The 20,551-nt window shown below is 53.8% G+C and overlaps 3 protein-coding genes across 12 annotated transcripts; 1 reads left to right on the top strand and 2 right to left on the bottom strand.

Annotated features, from left to right (window-relative positions):
• Nucleotides 1–82: 82 nt before the first annotated feature.
• On the top strand, nucleotides 83–1,680 carry ANAPC11 (anaphase promoting complex subunit 11). 3 transcript variants are annotated; one of them, XM_040530748.1, is made up of 3 exons: nucleotides 83–267; nucleotides 437–505; nucleotides 1,179–1,680. In XM_040530748.1, exons 1-3 carry the CDS (start codon nucleotides 159–161, stop codon nucleotides 1,562–1,564), a joined length of 564 nt encoding a protein of 187 aa, XP_040386682.1. In that variant the 5' UTR covers nucleotides 83–158; the 3' UTR covers nucleotides 1,565–1,680. The 3 variants fall into 3 exon arrangements, with proteins under 3 accessions (XP_040386682.1, XP_040386685.1, XP_040386683.1); XM_040530751.1 differs by having other exon boundaries at nucleotides 104–267; nucleotides 345–505; nucleotides 1,179–1,355; XM_040530749.1 differs by lacking the exons at nucleotides 83–267; nucleotides 437–505 and adding an exon at nucleotides 655–936 and having other exon boundaries at nucleotides 1,179–1,355.
• A 3,204-nt stretch (nucleotides 1,681–4,884) lies between these two features.
• Nucleotides 4,885–16,305, bottom strand: PCYT2 (phosphate cytidylyltransferase 2, ethanolamine). Of its 8 annotated transcripts, none has more exons than XM_040530742.1 (13): nucleotides 16,174–16,301; nucleotides 15,561–15,649; nucleotides 14,681–14,842; nucleotides 12,715–12,781; nucleotides 12,130–12,214; nucleotides 11,011–11,055; nucleotides 9,463–9,601; nucleotides 8,739–8,821; nucleotides 8,478–8,555; nucleotides 7,725–7,790; nucleotides 7,483–7,548; nucleotides 6,903–6,991; nucleotides 4,885–6,189 (listed from the first exon to the last, which is right to left on the bottom strand). In XM_040530742.1, the coding sequence occupies exons 1-13, from the start codon at nucleotides 16,260–16,262 to the stop codon at nucleotides 6,102–6,104; spliced, it is 1,146 nt and encodes a 381-aa protein (XP_040386676.1). In that variant the 5' UTR covers nucleotides 16,263–16,301; the 3' UTR covers nucleotides 4,885–6,101. The 8 variants fall into 8 exon arrangements, with proteins under 8 accessions (XP_040386676.1, XP_040386678.1, XP_040386677.1 ...); XM_040530738.1 differs by having other exon boundaries at nucleotides 6,166–6,494; nucleotides 16,174–16,304; XM_040530741.1 differs by lacking the exon at nucleotides 16,174–16,301 and adding an exon at nucleotides 15,784–15,938 and having other exon boundaries at nucleotides 6,166–6,494.
• Nucleotides 16,306–16,426: 121 nt separating this feature from the next.
• SIRT7 (sirtuin 7) lies at nucleotides 16,427–20,496 on the bottom strand. Its single transcript, XM_040530752.1, has 10 exons — nucleotides 20,354–20,496; nucleotides 20,149–20,286; nucleotides 19,531–19,635; nucleotides 18,898–18,968; nucleotides 18,679–18,751; nucleotides 18,097–18,195; nucleotides 17,370–17,606; nucleotides 17,048–17,128; nucleotides 16,742–16,848; nucleotides 16,427–16,662 (listed from the first exon to the last, which is right to left on the bottom strand). The coding sequence occupies exons 1-10, from the start codon at nucleotides 20,447–20,449 to the stop codon at nucleotides 16,449–16,451; spliced, it is 1,221 nt and encodes a 406-aa protein (XP_040386686.1). The 5' UTR covers nucleotides 20,450–20,496; the 3' UTR covers nucleotides 16,427–16,448.
• Between the last annotated feature and the right edge of the window lie 55 nt (nucleotides 20,497–20,551).

The following is a 20,551-nucleotide window of genomic DNA, read 5'->3' on the forward strand; positions in this document are numbered from 1 at the left end:
AAGCGGAAGAGGCGGGGCCGGCGGGGAAGGCGCGCCGCCGCGCGCGCGCGCGCTGGGCCTCGTGGGGCGGCGGGCGGGACTTCCGGCGGGGCGGGGCGGGCGCGGGGCGGGACTTCCGGCGGGGCGGGGCGGGCCGGGCCGGGCCGGGCGGCGGCGCGATGCGGGTGAGGGTGCGGAGCTGGCACGGGGTCGCCTCGTGGCTGTGGGTGGCCAACGACGAAAACTGCGGCATCTGCCGCATGGCCTTCAACGGCTGCTGCCCCGACTGTGAGTGCGGGGGCACCGGGCGGGCGGCGCGGCGCGGGCGGGGCCGGGCCGGGGCTGACGCCGCGTCCGCGCCGCAGGCAAGGTGCCCGGGGACGACTGCCCGCTGGTGTGGGGGCAGTGCTCGCACTGCTTCCACATGCACTGCATCCTCAAGTGGCTGCACTCGCAGCAGGTGCAGCAGCACTGCCCCATGTGCCGCCAGGAGTGGAAGTTCAAGGAGTGACCGGCGCCGCCCCCGGTAAGCGCGCGGCCGCCGCTCGCCGGCCTCGTGCGCGCCGGAGCCGGGCGGGGGGCGGGGGCGGGGGGCGAGCGGCCCCTTCCCGCGGGCTGCGCCGCCCGGGGGGCCGGGCCGCGGCGGGGGCGGGCGCGGCGCCCCCCGGTGGGCTATAAAGCGGCGGCGGCGGCGCCCCGCAGCGCTGCGGTCCCGCCGGCACCATGCGCGCCGCCCGCTGCCTGGGGCTGGCGCTGGCGCTGCTCTGCCTCTGCCGCCCCGCCGCGCCCTGGTACCGGCAGGCGGCCGGGCCCCGCCACTACTCGGTGGGCAGAGCCTCGGGGCTGCTCTCCGGCCTCCGCCGCTCGCCCTACATCCGCCGCTCCGACGCCGCCGAGCGCCGTCCCGGAGCGCTGCCGCCCGGCTCTGCCCGCCCGCCCGCGCCGCTCCGCCCCGCGGTGAGTACCGGGGCTGCCGGGGGGGCGCCGGGCACGGGGGGCGCCGGCGCCGCTCCCCGCGGGGCGCTGGGCACGGGCTGTGCCGGGGCCGCCCGGCCGCGGGCACCGGGGCCCCGCGCTCCAGCGAGCAGCAGGAGCAGGATCTCACCTGCCCGCGGGGCTCCGGGACACTGGGGCAGCCCGGCTCCCCCGGCAGCGCCACGTCCTGGGGCCCCCGGTCCTGTTGATGGTCTCCCCCGCAGGCACCGTGCGTGATGGATGTGGCCCCCGAGCTGCGGAGCTGCCAGGCGCTGCTGGGAGTCCCCGGCACGCTCCAGTGCAAAGCGGACGTGACCTTGTCCCTGGACCCCACGGAGTGCGCGGACGCCTGAGCCAGCACCGGTGGCTCCGCAGCGACAATAAATGCGCTTGGACCGGAACGATCTCGCCTGTCTTTGCAGGGGCGGGAGGTGCTGCTGAAAGCCCCTGTAGGGGTGGAGGAACCCACCGGGGTCTGGGGCACGCAGGGGCTGCCCCACCGGGCGTAGATCCAGGGAAGCCGTGCCAGCTTGGGGAGAGAGGCTTACTGGTGCTGTGGGCACAGGGGGATAGAGCCAAGCCTGGGGCCCCCTTGCTGGGCTCAGGATGAGGGGACTGCCCGGGGAGAGGGAACCCATCGAAATGGAGCACCAGGTGCTGGAACAGCAACTGACTTCATTGGGAAGAGGGGCCCCGAGATCTGCAGGGCAGGCGTGGGGGGGGTTGTCCCTGCCCAGAACGGCCCTGCTCCACGCACCGCTTCTGTATCGTCTGCGCGGGCACCTGCAAACAGCTGCTGCAGAGGCAGCGTCTCCCCACATCACTGCTGAGCCCCCCACCTCACCCCAGGGTCTGGCTCCCTGAACCCAAGAGGGACTTGGGCTGGGCCAGGACAGCCTGCCCAGGGCACTGGCGATGCTGAGGGCGAACAGGACAAGGGCAGCCCAGCTGGGCGTGCATGGGGGCAGCTGGGGCTGAGCACTGAGAGACCTGCAGCCCTGCTGCCTCTGAGGGCCAGGGCTGGCATCCTCCAGGTGCCTGTGACTGCTCAAACCCAGGTGGAAAAATTGCTCACTGATCACAACCAGCAATCACCACCCCCCTGGTAACTCACAGATAGCCCCTGGGGTTGTGCGAATCCCTGTCCGCAGCGGCTGCGAGGCACGGTGCCTGCAGCAGTGGCAGGGCAGTGCAGGCGGCAGTGACGGGGCGATACAGCCCAAGCTGCAGGGAGCAGCAGAACCTGACTCGGCTTTGCTGGATGAATTACTGCAGCCAGGGCGTCGCTGTCCTGCCATCCCCTGAAGGGCCCTGCTGCTCCCGTCCCCACGTGCCGCAGGAGGCGCTGGCCCAGCCCCGGGGCGCCCAGGCTGTGCTCTGGCAGCAGCACCCCGGTGCAGCACCACCGACACCCCCGGCAAACCGGCCAGCGCAGCCCCAGCCCAGCCTTGCAGGGACCCTGCCTGCCCCGGCCCTGGGCGACGCGAGGAGCGCAGCCCCCGGTCCCCGAGCGTCGCCTGGGCAAGAGGCAAGGCTGAGTCCTCTGAGAGCCGCGGGCAGGAGCAGCCCCTCACTAAGGGCGTCCCCTTTCTATAAAGGCTGCCACACGCTGCCCTGAGCCCTGCCCAGCTGAAGGCTGCCAGCCCTGCAGCCACGCACCTCTGCGTCCCCCCCGAGGTGGGGGCGGCCCTGGGCGTAGCACCAGGACCACGAGTGCTGCTTGTGCTGCTGGGGCACAGGCGAGGGCACTGCAGCTCCTGCCACAGGGTGAGGGCCAGGGCTGCTGGCCTCCTACACCAGGGTCACCACTGCTCTCGTAAGATTTAGCGAGCCTGATTCAAATGTTCCAGCAAATTAGTTCCCGTGAGAGAAACGTCGGACACTTACCGCACATTGCAAGGGAGGCCTCCTCAGGATTAGTGCAGGAGCCAGAGTCTTACTCTGTACTTGGCAAAAGGAGGAGAGAGAGAGAGGAGGAGAGTGAGAATTGAGTCACAAACTTGAAATTCATGCGATTTATTTCCCTATTTTAACTCCCCATTCATTTTTGCCCTCCGGGACTCCCAAGATGTCAGCGAACACAAGGTTGGAAGGAAAAGGGCCCAAAGGGACTTGAAGAAATATCAAATGCCAAAGTTTTCTGCTCAGAAACAGCAATGAGGACATGCAGAATGGCAGCTCCACCACGCACCTCTCACTCATCTGAACAAGTGAAGCTGAAATTTCCAGGCAAAACAGTTACACCAGCAGGCAGGCACCCAAGTGGTGAGAACGCAAATTAAATAGTTTAGTCATTTTTTAATAACAACGGCACTTGTTTTGGTCCCAGAGGCGGCTCATTTACATGCAAATGCTGGGCTCGGGGTAGGTTTGTCACCGTGTGGAGTTGTTTGTTTTTAATGACAAACTCCCCGTCAGTCTCCGGGGGTGGGGAGCTCATGCCGCAGCGGGGCTCTGTGCTCTTGCTCCCCAGCAGAGCCCAGAACAGGGCTCAGCCCGGCCCCGCGGCCCACGAGCGCAGCAGAGGATCCCAGCCAGCAATAACCTCGCCTCCACCCTGGCAGCAAGCGGCAGCAGTGGCTACCTCCAGTCAGGAAGAGAAAACTCCCGGACGGCGAGCAGCAGGGGACAGCCCCGGGGGAGCGGCCTGCGCAGGAGCCGGACTGGCCTCAGCAGCCGGGGCTGGCCTGGCCCCGCAGGGAGCAGGCACCCCCATCCTTGTCCCCACGTCACCAGCCAGGCCCAGGGCCCAGCAACAGGCTTTCCGCCACAGCCACAACCCTGCTGCCAGCCAACAAGGGCGGTATTTTTCTAGAGATGAAACATCTTCTCCCAAAAACGGCAGGTGGAATCGGGTCATTCCAACACTTGCCCAGGGCTGCCCTCAACCTCCCTTCAGCTGCAGAGCTGCTCTGGAGAAAAGCTTTCTGCCAAGCACGGCCCCACCACTGGAGAAAAGCCCTCTCTGCTCCTCCAGGACGAGCGCCAGCGTGGCCCCGCACGACAGAGCAGCGCGGAGCCGATGGCCCTGCCTCAGCCCCCTGCATCCCCCAGAGCAGGAGCATCCGCAGCCCCGAGCAGCCGCAGAGCTGAGGGGGGCGCAGGACAGGCCGGTGCACTCACGGCATCGCCGGTGCCGTGCTCGAACGCTGCCCAACGGTGGGACTGCTGTTCTGTCACAGGCACCTGAGGAGCTCCAGCGAGGTTATGGGAGAGGACGGGAGGCTTCGAGTTCTCCAGTTCCCCCTCCTGCCCCGAGGCTGGGAGCATTCCCACGCACGTGGGTGGGTTGGCTCCTGGTAGCACCTTGTCACAAATGACACATTCATTAGGAGATGCCAATATGCAAACACAGGATCTGGGATTAGCAATTGCACAGACGTGAGATGCTGAGGCTCTGTGGCAGATCTGTGCACACTGCAGCCCTTCTGCCGGCAGCAGGGCAGAGCCACCAGGGCTGCTCATAGACACTGCTTTAGCATTGCAACGCACCAAGCTACCAGCAGAATCCTAACTCCACACCCACCTTGTTTATGTGACTGTGTGACTGCCAAACCGCCAAGACACCTTTCCAGTGCAAGCTGTGCTGCAATGCCAAAGTCCAGAAAGCATAAAAACCTAGAACAGCACAGCAAAGATCCCCTCAGCTGGCCTAGTTCAGTTTTTGAGTGAATTCAACAAAAATCTCTTCACATGGCAAAAAAGAAGAGCTTCTAGCTAGGGTGATCTCTAACCCTTGTACCAGAAGAAATTTAAGATTTTCACAGAGCTCAGGCAGAGCTGCCCGCAGCAAAGTTTGTATTTATGCCTGCAGTGAACTCTTGTCCATTCTTGACATAGCTTCTGGGGAAAAGCCTCTGCAGAAGTCTCCACCCAAAGGCCTGAAACCTTTCTGGCACCTGGACTCGAGGCCTGAAGAGACCAACAGACAACTCTTCAACATTTTATTAATGATCAGCAACAGAAGTTTACAACAGAGAGGACAAAAAATCGGCTTGGAAGGACTGTACAGCACAGTGCAGGGAGTGGCTGAGTCACCCAGCACAGCACCCTGGAATGTACGAGGCAGAGAAGGGCTCAGCCCAGCACCTGGCTCTTCCCAGACTCATCCCCTCAGGCCCTGCAGGTTCCCGCAGGAGGTAAACATGCTGCACTTCAACCCTAACAAAACAATCGTGAAATTCCAGCTCACAAGGTCACTTCTCTTGGTAACATCTGTCAGGCACAAGGTGGACTCCGGCAGCAACAGCAAGCAGAGCTCTGAGCACAGTTCATGAGGAACGCCGAGTCCTGCGCATCTCATAGCAGGTGGAGCCTTTGTCAAAACCTGCCAGAATTCTCATGCCTTGTGCAAAGAAATTCCTCAAACTCACCAGGGAACACATCAGACCTGAGGGTCTCTGTGCCACGAGCCTCACAACCCGCAGCAGATGCTGAGCTGCTGCCTGTCACTGGGGAAGTGAATGATTCACTGGCAACAGTCACAGCTGGAGGAAGGCTTTATCCAATTAGACCATTAAGTAGCTTTCGATCTGGTATTCGTGCACAGGCAGCAGCTGAGAAGCACCACCACCAGCAATCTCAGAGCACAGGGCGCAGCCAGCACCGCCAGCAGCAGGCACACTGATTGGCCTAGCATCCCTACCCAAAAAGCTCACAGAGGAATTGTTGGCCGCCCCCTTCTCCCGGGAAGGCTGTTCTCTCCAGTCTGTCAAGCAGCCCACAACACCACCTGAAGGGGTGTTCTGAAATGCAGACTCCAGTCATGACAGCAGAATGTGGAAGGAGGCAGAAAGGGCCCGGGCAGCTGCTTCATTTCCCACCTTGTAAAAGCCAGAAATGGCAGAAAGTAAAAGCACATCAACATGTTAAAACATTAGTTATAATTAAAACCATTTTTTTCTTTTTCAAATCTTCTCCTGGGAAAGGGAATGGGGGCTGATTAACGGAGGAAAAACTAGGCAGCAGGATCCCAACTCATTATGTCTGCATAATTAGTGCAGGAGGAGCTAGGACAGCTAGGCTAGCACATCCTGTGCACACCAGCAGCAGCGTCTTTGTTCAGAGTCCTCTCTAGAAGAGCTCTTTGCTCCTCCAGAGGGCGAGGCTGCAGCGTTCCGCGACCCAAGCATCAGCTCTCTGCTGGTCTAGTGCTTCTCTTCCAGTCTCTTCATGGCCTCCAATACTGCCAGCTCTTTTGCTTCCTTCTTCTGGTTCCTAGCTTCAAACTCCAGCCTGCATCAATCATAAAACACCATGAGAGCCTTACCCATTCCTCTCTCTAGGAGACTAAAACCCTCTGGAACAGGGGAGCACCACCTTCTCCTATGTTGTTGTTTTGTTATGAGAGTATTTCAGAAGCTTCACCATTAACCTCCCACCCTCCTCTTTGAGAGAGCCAGCACCCAGAGCTTCCTCCAAGTGTCACAATCACTTCTCTCTGAAGTCCGAGGCTCCCACACCGGTCAAACAACACTTCTCCCTCTGAAGACGCTGCTGCTGTTCCATGCTTGGTCTGTCCCAGGACAGACCACTTAGTGCTGCAATACCAAATTCAGATTTACAACTGACCTGAGCTGGGGTCACTGAAGGTGAAAGGCTTAAAAGAGCAAAGCACTGAAAGAAACAGCATGCTAAATCCTTAAGAATACAGCAAGGATTTTTTTTCATTGATAGAGAAGGAGGAAAAATAATAAAACACGCCGTGAAGCACATTCTAACCTAGTATAGTTTACCTATTCCTTTTCCTGTATAGTCTGGTAAATCCACACTTAAGCAGCCTGCCCAAAGTTCCAGAACAAAGCTTTGGAAGATGAAGGACCAGTTCACTGTTTCCCTCCTCTGTGCACTCAGATATCCCTTCTCTTCCTGTTTGATCCCATTAATCAGGCCTCAGACACGCTGGACTGAACAGCATGCAACAGAACTAGAGGATGAAGAAAGCCAACCTGTTCTTGATGATTCTTTGCACAATTAAATCTGTGGTGAGATTGCTGCCACTGTCCACCAGCTGGAAAATGCCACGTCTCTTCGGTTCCTGTGAACAAACAAAGCAGACTCATCTGTGAAAAACATGAAGGACCTCTGGATTTACAGCTCAGTAAAGGAAAGCTGAGCAGAAGTCATGGCAGGTCCTGTGGGCACCCAGCCAGGCACGACACAAAATCATCTCCTAAGAAGCTGAATAAATCACTGATGAAAGCAAAGCCTCAGGTATATGGGAGCTGAGCGAGGGATTTGCATAGAGCAAAGATGACAGGATTTCTCATTCTGCCGTGAAGGCATCAGAAACAGGCAAAACAAAATGGTGACTAAAAGAATGGAGTTGTGAATGATTTACAGGCTCTGCTCCAAGTAGCTACCTGAGGGGTTGACAAAAAAGAGAATCACCTGACAAAGACTTGCTTGGGTAGCATCCACTGCAATACTCTGTATTCTAATTCTCAGCCCAGGAGCATGAACAAAGCCATGCTGTATCTGTCACAAATGCTGGCAAAAAAGCACAGATGGCAGCAGCTAGCATCTTACCTCATACGGATCAGAACCATCCTTGTCTGACACCACCTCTGTCATTCCATGACATACAAGTGTTACCTAGAGAGGAGCACAAAGTCACCGACAATCACATTCCCTCCAGAAGGTGACAGGGACTGTAATTATGCTGAGCAGGACCACCTCTCTGCTATATTGCTATGTTTTCCATCACTTTAGCTCTTTAAGCACATCAAAAGCCAGCATCTTCACGTGCATCTATACACAAAGACTCTCACCCTGAAGTGATCCAGCAGATCAGCAGTGACAGCATACGGGGCTCCAATTACCACTTCTGAGACATACTAGAAAAAGAAAACAAGAATCCAGATTTAAAAAAAAAAGCCACAACAGAGACCAGCCTATCTCCTACATGGACTTGAGCAGGCCACCTGATTATAGATTTAGGAACTCAAATAAGGGAAATAGGAAAGCGAGTTGGTTGGGGCTTTGAGCAACCGTGTCTAGCGGAAGGTGTCCCTGCCCATGGCAAGGGGGTTGGAACTAGACGATCTTGAAGGTCCCTTCTAGCCCAAACCATTCTATGACTCTATGATCTTTTTGTTCCACTAAAGATTATGCTTTCTGGTAGGGTGTATACAGCAAATCCCAGAATTAATTGCTCAGAGCATGTATTTCTGGGCCTCCCTACATTTCTTTCCCAGGAAGTTTTTACCCTGCTGCAGAAAGTAGATCGTTTTCTGCAAGAACACAGTTGTCTTTGCATAGAGCAGAGCAGCACTCTGCCTCTTCACTGCTGGTGGAAGAGGTGAGTGGGTGCAATGGCTCACATTAACCAAGATGGCAGATAAGCCTAGTGATTCCTCACAGGAGCGTGCCAGCACCTCTGGTAGCCTGAAGTGATTGGTCTTATCTTTGCTTTCTCAATGAATACTAAAGATCTTGTGCAAGGTTTTTAGCTATGGGTGAACAACATCAGCTCCTAGGCAATTTCTGGAACACTGCGAGGTGATGGAGCTGTAGACACTTACCCTACAGGCCAAGACACTGAGCGTTCTCTCATGGATGTTCATGATGGGATAATTCTTCCCTTTGTAACGATTTACTTCCTAAGGCAAAGCATCAGTCACAATTAGAAGAAACACAAAGCAATCCCCTTCCTTCTCACTTTCTCCCAGTATGAAAAACCGGTACTGGCCAATACAACCCTTTCTTGTCTTCCAGCACACAGCCTGCTTGTTTCAGAAAGAACATGTGCCAAGCTGCTCCATCTCTGAATTTTATATACAGACCTGGTCAAAGTGCAACCCAGCGATGATGTAGGGTCTCTCTGCCAGCTGGTGAACCTTCTCCAAGAAATCCACGTGCCCAATATCTGCAGACCTGTTTAAGAAATTGAAGCTAACATGGAAAATGGAGAAAGGAAGCCAGAAACAGATGTACCAGGAAAGCACAGCAGGAAATAGTAATCCCAAGGATTTTATTTCTGTATTGCTTTTTGCCTATGTGCTAGGAACAGTTGCCTTCTTCCTCCTCGGGCCCTCAGGCTCTGGACAAAAGCCAGGCATCTTTTCAGTTCCACCTTCCATGGACTCAACGTTGCCTCTATCCAGAATTTCTACCCATTTTGGGTAGAAAGGGAGGCACAGCACCTCCAAGACTGTCCTGGGGATGAAGTGTCTGCTCCAAATACCCTATGCTTTCTAGCAGCAGTCACTTGGTCTATGACAGCCAGACCTCAAGAAGGATGAGCGTATGATCAGTAGAGCATGGAGAGTATCCAACTATCATTCTGAAATCCTCTAACAGCCACAAGTCTCTCTAGAGAGTAGTCGTAACTCCTTGCTCTGTGTCCTGTGACTAAGAAACTGTCATTAGAAACTCCTGCCTTTTCCCTCACCCACATACCTAAAGAAAACAACAACAACAAAAAGTAGTAAATATCCTAGTCTGGTGCCTTAAAATACAAGAACAAGCAGACCAACACTGTTCTCATGACAAAACAGTCAAGGATACGGAACAGGTCAAAGGCTCCGGCCACATAGATGATAGTGTCTCCTGGCTGTGGTTCCTTTCCTGATGCAAACTGGATGATCTTCTGAGATGTCTGCAGGAACTGTGAGACACCAGTCCAGGGACTATGACCTTTTGGTCCCTAGGGAAACACACACCACACACATTTCCTTTTCAAGCTCCAAGAGGAGATTTGGACCACACACATACAGTGCCAGAATACAGCTGTAGGCAGGACTGCATGTTAATTTGCTAGCAAGTATTGCAGCTCTTAGCAGCTTGCACTTTCTACATTTACACAATCTAAATCATCCCCTCAACAGCCAGCTAAGGAGATGCTGAGAAGAAAGCTTAGGAAGGAAGAAGGCAACAGGGCAGTCCAGGATTTCCAGGAGAGGCAGAACTTACTAACAGAAGAGATACACAATGCACAACCTACCTATATCCTCTTAGGCATACAATCTTTTTCAAGCTGCAAGGCAGCCTACCCTTTCACCTGGCTGACTCGTATGCTAAGCTGGTATCACCCAGAACTCAGCAAGGGCCAAATATCCCAGCTGCAGTGAAACCGAAGATAGAGCTTGAGCCCCACCATGCGGCAGTTCGGGAAAGAGCCACCAGGTCACTGGCCCTGGCATCTGCTTTGCTCCCCTAACGTTAGAAACAATAAAAGACGCAACAAAACAAAGACAATTCAGCTAAGACCAGGGCAAGCCACACAAACAACAGTATATAGAAGGGAGTATGCTGCTGGCGGGGGTCATGCAAAGTACTTAGTGCCCAGATATCTTTCCCTAGATCCAAGAACCAGGAAACAGACACATTAGAGCAAGAGGCCTGACAAAACCTTCTCCAAAATAAACAAACAAACAAAAACACCACCCAACAACATGGTAGAGAACAATTCAGCCTGGTCAGCAAAACCCCAGTGAGTAAAATACTTACTCAAGCTGTAGGGCCAGGTGGTTGTTAATGAGGGACAATCTAACACCCAGAAGGAAAAAAAAAAAAAAAAAAAAAAAAAAAGGCTGATAGCTCTTTAGAGGCAGCCCAAGACATGAGCTGAACATGACAGCAGAGTGCCCCAAGAGGAACGTTCTGCTATTTGAAGACCAGGCAACTGAATTCTTTGCAGTATGGAATGCTAGTTATGTGCCTGCTACATAAATGCTTCCCAGACCTACTGCAACACCTTTTAAAACGTAAGCACCAAAAGGAGCATCGCTAGAAGCTGTCCCTAGGCTGGAACTCTGGGCACCTGCATCCCAAAGGAAGTGGCAATAAAGAATTTACAAGCAAGCCAAACGAACAGCAATAGCTCAATAAGTGCAGCAGCGCTGTGGTGCCGCTAACATACTGTTCACACCACCAGTACTGCTGGTCCTGTGCAGCCACACCTGCCCATTTCACTGACTACAGCAGTGGCAAACATTTACTGAGGTTACTACTAAACGTGGGGGGAAAAAACAAGCCTGCAATACAGGCCAGAAAGCACATTTGGAATCCTTCTCATGACAACAACCAGACGTCTGAGGCTAGAGCTCACATTACCTTCCCAAAGTTGTCAGTATGCTTCCGATAGTCTAGGTCCTCATCCTGAAGGGAGATAAAGAATCAAAATGTTTAAGCACTCACATAGCTCATCCAACCAAAAATATGCGTGTGTGTGGCAGAAGTGCTGGGAAGTCCAGGCTTAGACTGCACATCATCGATCGCTGGCACTAAATGCTGACAAAGTAGTTAATATCTAAACCAGAATCACGTCCCAGCTGGAGTAAGATGAAACTTCCTTATCTGACCTCGGCCTGGCATCACACAGCCACAGTGGTTCTTGTTCTTGCCCAACCTGCACAGCTGATAGCATTGCACACCTATGTCCTCTCTCAACTATGCAAGCCCCCAACAGGGCAGCGTCCCGACATTTTCCAAAGACACTCCACTAGAGATGGGCTCAGATCTGTGCAGACAGCTAGTGATGCTGAGTCAAATCTCGGTGTGAACTTACATATTACTGCTAAGCCAATCTAACAGCTCAGCACACTGAAAGATCTCCCTCTCGCCCCAAATTCTCTTGTTCCTCCATTGTCTCGTCCCTGCTATTATCTCAGCGATTCCGTTCAATGGATTGCTTGTTTACTGAGTCAATTTAACTCATTAACCAACAGAACACTACTTCCTTTTTTTTGCTTTGGTTAGGTTAGCCATTTATCACATAGTGAGCTGAGGAGACTAGAGAAAGGTCTGATAAGACTCAGAGACAGCAGAAGGCAAAAGCATACAGCTCAGTTAGAAGGAAGAAGAATTTCCAATTCTGGCAGCACTGGGCTGCTAGATCAATGGGGCTGCACAATGTAATTCCACACTCAGAGAAGCCATAGACTAGTCTGCCTTTCCAATAATGTTCCTGAAGCTCACACCAATCGTGATGAATCAAAGCTTTTCATCTCCATACACCTTTTGAAAGCAGCACGGGCTCTGCACTGTGATCTCAGACAGGCTTAAGCAAATATAAACAGGGTGTTTTGCTGTCACTGCCCATAATCAGTTTGCCAGTTCTCCACGCACCTCGGAGCCAGACCCAGGAGCTCCACTGCCATTTTGGGACAGCAAAAGGGAAGAGCTGGCATATGCCCTAGACTCCAAACTCCCACCCAAAGCCCTGTGACTCACTATGTTGCTGTGGTGAGCCTTAGTCATGAGCAGCATGCGGCCAACAAGGTCAGTAGTGGACACACCTTGGGTGCGTTTGCATTCCCTGCAGGGAGACAAGCAAAGGATAAAGCAGAAGCCATAGGAGCATATGCCTCTTTCTCTTCCCACCGTTATCACTGGAACACATGTAAAACCTGGTAAATCCAAACCAGGGATCATCCAGAGAAAGTCTTCCTACTATCTGCCCTTGATATTAAGTATACCACTTGCCTGCTGAGTTTCTGCATCTTCTTCACACAACAGCGACCAATCGTATGAGGAAAACTTACCTTGCGCGGACTTCCCAACAGAACTAACTCCCAGTGAGGCTTCAATACTAGAACCAGCATATACTAGGAACAGGAAGCCCCTACCACTCAGCTGCTAGTCTGCATCGCCTTCTGGAAACCAAAATGCCTGGAGCAGCTAAAGCTCTGACACACGTAATAACAAAATTAAAGTGTGACCTGAAGACAGCTGTATTTCATCTGACTTTCCTTCAGGACAGGAACTCTCAGAAACTCTGCCCAAAACAGTATAAGAGCCTAAGGAGAAATGCGTTACCTGTATCGCCCAGCTGTCTTCACTTCCTCATAGGTGTCCTTGCCATCTATTGTTAAGGTGATGTCATCTGCAGAAAGAGAAAAGCCTCAGAACTGCACTCCAAGCCTTCCTGCACAAGAGCTATTAGAATTACAGCAACAGCCGAATACGTCCAGCACATAAGCCAGACTGTAATTCCTGCAATCCGAATCGCAGTGCGTACACATGTAACATGTCCTGCATCCCATGGAGATATCGTGGGATTGCAAGACTAATCTATCCGTAGAGACAAGCATATTCCTGGGTGCTAAAGGCCATTAGCCATCTCACCAATTGTTTTTTAAGATACTCCAGAAAATCTGAGCTTATTGCCCTGGTAGCAATTCCAACAGCAGACACAACTGAATTGTTGTCCGGATGACCATAAACAGCTACAATTATTCTCAGTGTTAAAAAGCACCTTAACTTTAATTTCTCTAGCACTATTTTTAGCTGTTCATGTTATGGCTTCCCCAGTCAATTAAACAGTCCTTCAACACCCAATTCTTACCCTCAGAGATGGCACTTCTACCATGATATTAACATACCCCTTGAACTCCTGTAGAGTTAACTCTGGTTCACCTTTGGTGTGGTTGCTGACTCATTGTACAAAAACCACCTGCATTTAGTGACAGTTTAAAATCTTCAACAGCAAAACCTAAGCTGGCTTTCAATTGGCGTAATACCCTGTTTACAGTGCAGGCATTGGTAACTCACATGTACTCTCTCTTATATAGTTGCAGTGGCGTTCTCAGAAAAGCTGATGAGTTCTAAAACTCCACACCCCTACCTCAGGGCACAGGGACAGGAGAAGAGAACATACTGCAGTTACAACACTGTGTGCCAGAGGAGAGGCAGAAACAGCGGGTTTGCTATCTGCCACTTTCCCAGCTAAGCCCAGCTATTTCTAAACTTACCTTCTGCATAAACACAGCCTGGCAAATCTGCAGCATCTAAGAGTATTACGCAGGTAGAAGTACTGAATTATTTGACAAAAGAGATAAAGGCAGGGAAACTGGAGCAAAGGCCACAAGCACTTCTCTGTTATCATAATCCTTCACCAAGTCCAGTACGGGGTCACGTACCCCAAACGCACTTTCGGGACAAGCAATTAAGTTAGCAAGGATTGTGATAATCACCCTGTCCACGTGAAAAAAGCATATCTATCTAATTGAACATTAACAATTTATTTACATTAAATGAAATACTTGTCTTATCAATACTAGATGGCTGGGATCAAACGAGAAAGGAAAAGTGAAAAACTGCAAAGACTATTGCAGATTCAATTAACAAAATTAACCCCCCTTCAGAGGGGTAGGGAGGAGGGGCCAAAACTGAACGAACATGAGACGTAGTCCAAGGAAGGGACAGAGTACAAAACCAAGAATGTTTCATCAGAACACAGTTTCTCTTCAGTGACTGCAAACTGAAGAATGTTCATAATAAGAACCGAGTCTCTGATCGGAGTCAGCTAAGCACTTTAACAGCTTATCAGCTAGATAGAGACAGAAGCTTTTCAGACCTGATCTCATCCCAGGATAAGCAGATATAAACATGATTGTGTTTTTGCACACTGAACTTCTGTAACAGTGTTTTTCACGTTTAGGTTGTATAAATGACTATTTTTCCCATGCACAGTTTTTTTCTTGTGTTAAGGGCAATCTCAGGATAACTGTCAGACAACGCATTTCATCTTTGTAAGTGAAAGGGATGCTTGAACCAAGGAATCTGACCACTCTCACAGTACCTAGCACAAACATGTTTCCCTGAAATACCTGAACACCTGAGTAGCTGTATTGACTAGTGCAGGCACTGGCAACACAGAAATCCGTACAAATGAGGATTTCCCTGAGCCAGAAAGTTCCTTGTTTTGCAGCAGGAAAAACAAGAGCACACAAGCCCTGGAGGTCCCCTGTTAATACAACTGCCACCTCAGAACACCACTCACCACCATGCACACAGAAGTCACAGTTATATTTGTCCAAGGTTTCCAGTGTGGTGACATAGGGAGCTCCTGGAGCAATCTCATCCACCCACTTGATGGCTTGCACCATTTTGTACCTCTCCTCTTGTGTAAAGACAGGGGGGCCCTTGTGCTTGGCAATCTCTTCTGCATGAGAAAGAGAAAAATCCAGTTAGAAGTGTTTGAGCGAAACTCAGCTTGAAATTGTCTGCAGCAGGGAAAGAAGTCCCAGGTAGGTCAGGAAATGTTTTAATTCAGTCTCCTTTTTAAGCATGTGGCAAAGGCCTTAGAATTCACTCTGGAGGCAAAGGGTATCTGTGACTCCCTGTACCTCATACTTCTTCCTGAGGAGATTACCCAGGCCTCTCGGCAGCCCCCTAGGGGAACATCTCCTCTTAAACAGTAACTTCAGGCTACGTTGGTTTATACTGGAAAATATGCATCCATAAATCAATTTAAAACCAATCTTTACAAGCAAGAATTAACGTGTAGCACTTAACTGTCACGTGGGCTTGAAATTAGTTTTCTCCACACAGTAATCTGGTTTGGAATACCAGTTCTGCAGTTTGCACCTGCAACACCAGACTGATTTTCAACTGGTTCTATTGCTTTGCAGAACAGAACACAGACCACTCCTCAAAGGAAGCCTGCAAGCTCTGAACTATGCAAAAATCGCTGAGGAAACAGTGAGGATAACTCCACTGCCTCACCCAGGGAAGAAATGCTTTTTCTGGTAGTAGCTGCTGCTCCTTGAGGACATGTAGGAAGAAAGCTGCTTTGCACCGGGATCTCCCCCCTCTCAGGGCTAATGTTGCAGGGTGATTTGAGAGGCAGCACGAGGTGAAGAGCTGAGAAACCCTCTTACCATCCGTGTGGACTCCAACAATCAGATAATCTCCCATAGCCCGAGCCTGGCGCAGCTGGTTCGAGTGGCCATAGTGCACCATGTCATAGCTAGAAAGACAAAGGCCCTGCTTCAGGCCGGGGCACAAGGACGCGCTCAGCTGGGGCGCTGCGGCCGGTGACCTTCCCCTTTGCCACCGGGCGATCCCCGCCACGGGCCCGAAGGGCCAAGGTCTCGCTCCTACCTGCCGCGATGCCGCGATTAACGCTTCCGCGGCCGGCTCCTCACGGGAGGCCGGGGCAGCGCCCTCAGCCTGCCGGCGGGGTGCCGGGCTGCCCGGCCGCAGGCTGCTCCCACCGGAGGGGCCGGGCCGCGGCCCCGGGCTGCCCGCGACCGCCACCGGGACGTCCCGGGCGGCCCCGCCGGCGGCGCGGGCACGGGACGCGGCCCGGCGGCGATTGCTCCGCGGCCCCGGCGCTCCGCCGACGCCCGAGGGCGCCCCGCCGCCGCCGGCTCCGTCTCGCCCCGCCGTCACCGCCCCGCCGCCCCGGCCCGCCCGCCCCCGCCGGCGGTCAGAGAGGAGCCGGAGGCACGAGCGCAGCCGCCGCCGTTTATTTCCGCCCGCCGCACTCACCAGCCGTCGCACCAGACGCGGACGGGCCGGTGTCCCGCCGCGCCGCCCGCCGCGGGGCCGCCGCCGCCCGCCGCCCCGTTGCGCAGCATGGCCCCGCTGTCACCGGCGGCCCCGCCGCCGACCCCGCCGCGGACCGGGGCCTCCCACCCGCCCCCGCCCCGCCCCGCCCCGCGCCCGCCCCCGCCGCCATCTTGGGGCGCGTCAGCACCGGCGGCGCGGGGCGGGCCGGCCCCGAGCCCCCCCCTCGCCGCCCCCCCGCCGCCCCCGCCCCGCCGTCAGTTGCTCTTCCTGCGCCGGGCGCCCTTGGCGCAGCCGCGGCCCAGCCAGCCGCCGGGCCGGGCGGGCGGCGGCTCCTGACGCGGCGGCTCCTGACGCGGCTCTTCCCGCGGCGGCTCCGTGCCCGGCGGCGGCGCCACCGGCTTCCGTGAGTGCGTGCCCTCCTCGCCGGGGCGCAGCGGCTCGGCCAGCGCGAAGATGGGGTCCCGCGCCCTGCAGAGACGGGGGGGAGGTGAGGGCCGGCCGCCGCCGGCCGCCCGGGGCACGGCCCTGGCAGGCCCCCCTCGCTCACCGGTCGTAGGCGGGGATCTCCAGCCCGAGCTCCTCCATCAGCAGCCGCATCACATCGTCGCAGCGGCCGTGCAGCTTCAGGGCGGCCAGGTCGTCCTTCGGCGTCCACTGCAGGAGCAACAGCAGGCCTGCTGCTGCGCGCCTACCGACCGCACCGCCCGGCTGCCCCACGGGGCAGGCTGGGGCACCCTGCCTCGCACCCAGCCGGCATGCTGCGGCACCAACAGGCGCATCGGGTCACCTTCACACCACGTGCTACATGGGGCTTCCCCCAAGCCTGCAAACCCAGGGCCAGAAAGGCTCTCACCTGTAGGTTCACAATGTATAGCTTTGGACGACGAGTTGGTGGCTTGCTCATGCACCAAAGACGGGGATATTTTTTCAAAACCTGCCAGAAAATAGAAATTATCAGCACAGCCAAAGGCACATGTAGCTGAACGATATCAGCGAGAGGAAAAGGATTGTATTACCAGGAAGGGAAAGAGGGAGGAAGAGAGACTATCACAGATGGTGGGCGAATCCTGACACCAGAGTTTACAGTTGTCTGTTTGGGAGGAGACTGCTCAGCACCAAGGTGTATCACCAAGAGGGAATGCTGCTAACAATCTTCACCGAGTCTCTAAAGTTACCTTTAAGCTGGAACCCAGACAAAGAATCACATCTGCTTTGCTTGCAGCTTCTGTTGCTGCTTCCCAGTTCAGGGGCTGTGTCAACGTCCCCTTCTCCCCAAAGTGGACGATTGTATCTCTCAACTGTGACCCACACTTGTGGCACATCCTGCCAGTGTGATGCCTGTGCAGGGCTGTGCGTTCTGTCACATCAAATACTCGCACATACTCTCTGTTAGGTGTACAGGAAGTGCAGACCTGGTACAGGAAGAAACAAATAAATAAAAAAGAACAGTCGTGTCATTAGCCTCTATAGCCCATTAAAGCCCAGGAACCAGACAGTTCTCTAAGAGCAGCACCTTTTGGGGACAACAAAATTGGAAGCAGTAGAAGGAATCACCTGGGATCAGACGCTAACTTGAAAACAGTTGGAAGAGCTCGCCTAGCAAGTGGCATTATAGAGCACACACTGGCTATGTGATAGAAGGGATTTCAGGGAAGGACTGAAGAAGAGCAGTCAGAAACAGAAGTCTCTAGCAAATACAGAGAAAAAGCTATCGTGTTGAACAGAACACTTTGTTTTGTGGTTTGCTAAGTAGTTCATCCAAAAAATGATGACCCAAAGATATGAACTAAGCTGAGACTAGCCCTTGGACTAATTCCTCCTGAGCCAGGGAGAGATATATAGTTCACATTACCTTCTTGTGAGGCCACCTGACAGTATTTTCATGCTGTTCTGGCTACCTACCTCTATATACATGTTTCCATGAAGCTCAGATATTGCTGCTCGGGGTAACCCACTCCGCAGGTGCAGCCCATCACAGTTTTGAGACACCACATGCTGCACCTTGAAAAGAATAAAACACTGAGCTAACACAAACAGAAAGGACTCAAAATATTACTCAAATGCAGGTAACACTTATGTCCTAATATGAACTAAATAGATTGCTCTGGTATATTGAGCTAACAAAAGAAAAGCATGGAGAACAGACCTTGATGAAAGCTAAATGAAAAGATTCCTCCTGCTAAACATAGCTCTACTATGTCTGTCTGATTTTGTGGCCATGTCCCCAGGCAAGCCTCACGAGGAGGCAAACACAAGCTATTGAAGAAAAGCACAAGGGAAAAAACATGCCTGAGCTACCATCTGGAGCTGGCCTGATGAAGACTCAACCGTACAGGAACACAGATGGTTGTTCCTACATGGATGTAGCCACCTCAGTAAGGACATTGGTTATACAGTCTCATGAAAAAAAATTATTCCTTCTGGGTTTCATTTATCTTACTTTGGCAGTGCAGCTCAAGTAAGGTATGGGGAAAAAAATCTTACCAAGTTATGCTTGTGTAGGCAAGCAATGCTCATATGGGTGAGTGTGGGCTCAGCCTCACTCAGATCTGTAGCCCTGACAAGAACAAAAAAAAAAGCAGAAATTGCCATTAATTTCTCTTTCAGTATCAGCTTTCTGATTGTCATTGTCAGCTCAGAATTAGTCTCCTGAGTGGCTGCAGAAAAGAGAAAGGAAGAGAAGTTCAGTAGCCACCTCCTTACCTGATGCTCCTGCCCTTCTGCAGCAACGTCCATATGCCATTAGGGCCTCTGTAGTCTGGGATCGAAGCTGCCTGCATTATCGGGAGAGACAAAGCAAGGCCTGATGGGCAAGTTCATGCTTCTTGTCCACAAATGCATCAACCTGCTCTCACCCAGGATGAGATGCATTCACTGCTGCTTTTTCATTCAGTCCAAGTTTTCTAGTGGCTCCCTAATTATAGGAACCTTTTTTTTTTTCCTGTATTTTTATGTTTCTTTTCTCCAGCATCTCTTCTCCTACCTTACAGTTCTCACTTTCACTCCCAGTATTTATTTTCTCCATTATGGAATCCCCCCAGAACTCTCTTTTTCTCGCCTTGTTACTTCACATTTTCCTAGACAGAACCCAATTTTTGAACCTTTTCACTATTTTCACTAAACTGATTCCTGGAAACTTGTACTCAGCGTTTGTTAGCACAGATATTTATGACATTAGCATTCATACACCCTGAACTCAGCATTTCAACAGTATTAATATAGCATCCTAGACATCACGTTGTCATTTGGATTCCACAAAAAAAAAAAAGTCCAAACATTGCAATACTCCTGAAGGAGCTCCCAAAGCTCCAGCCACTCACCCCCAAAGAATCCTACCGTACTGATCCCTGCTCCCGTGTAGATGACAAGGTGCTTGGCGTTCCGAACAGCAGCAGCCAGCTCAATGGCCTTTCTCTTCAACTCTTCTGGTTCGTCACATACCTAGGAAATACAACTGAGCAATTTCACGTTCCTGAGATAGAGCACGTCACTGACCCTGAAGGAACAGATGTCTCCGTGGAAATTTTGATATGGGTCTAGCCTAGCTGAAAGAAGTGACGCACAAACATGATCAGAAGCAGTCTCCCAATAAAAGAGAGCGGACATTTGCTGTCCATATTATATACAAAAGACTGAGGAAAGAAGTTTTCTGGATTGTGGCACGTGAAGACCCGCCCCCCAGCAGGCACACCCAGTGAGAAAACCGCACGCATTTTGGCAAACGCGGAAACTCAGCAGCTTCTGAACGTCAGACTGGTGCCGAGAGACGGGCCGAGCACTGCCACAGCGGGCTGCCGCCTCGGGGGCCCGGCGCGCTGCGAGTAAGGCGGCACAGCAGCTTCCAGCCGGGGCCGGCACGGCTCCGGAGCCGCCCCCGGAGCGCCGGGCCCCCTCCCCGGGGGCAGCCCCGCCCGCCCGCCCGCCATCCCGGCCCGGCCCGGCGCCGCCGCCCACCTCCTCCTGCCGCCGGCGCAGCCGCTCGCGCCGCTTGCGGCGCCGCTCCAGCTCCCGGACGATGTCGTCGCTCTCGCTCAGCACCTGGCACTCCTCGGGGCTCCGCTCCGCCGGCGGCTTCCTCCAGATGCGAGACACCTGACGGCACACGCAGCGCGTCACGGCGGCCCGGCCGGGCGGCGGGCGGGGGGGCGCGCGGCCCTACCTGTCTCCGCCGGTCCCGCTGCTCCTCCTGCTGCAGGAGCTCGGCGCGCGCCGCCGCCTTCCGCTCCGAGCGGCTCAGGCTGCCGCCCGCCGCCATCGCCCCGGAAGCGCCCCGCTTCCGCCCCCGGCGCCCGCCGCGCAGCGCCGCTTCCGCCGCCCGGCCGGAGCGGCCGCCCCCGCCCCGCGCCCAGCAGCGCCC

This window comes from Cygnus olor, chromosome 18 (assembly GCF_009769625.2).
Source record: "Cygnus olor isolate bCygOlo1 chromosome 18, bCygOlo1.pri.v2, whole genome shotgun sequence".
Lineage (NCBI taxonomy): Eukaryota > Metazoa > Chordata > Aves > Anseriformes > Anatidae > Cygnus > Cygnus olor.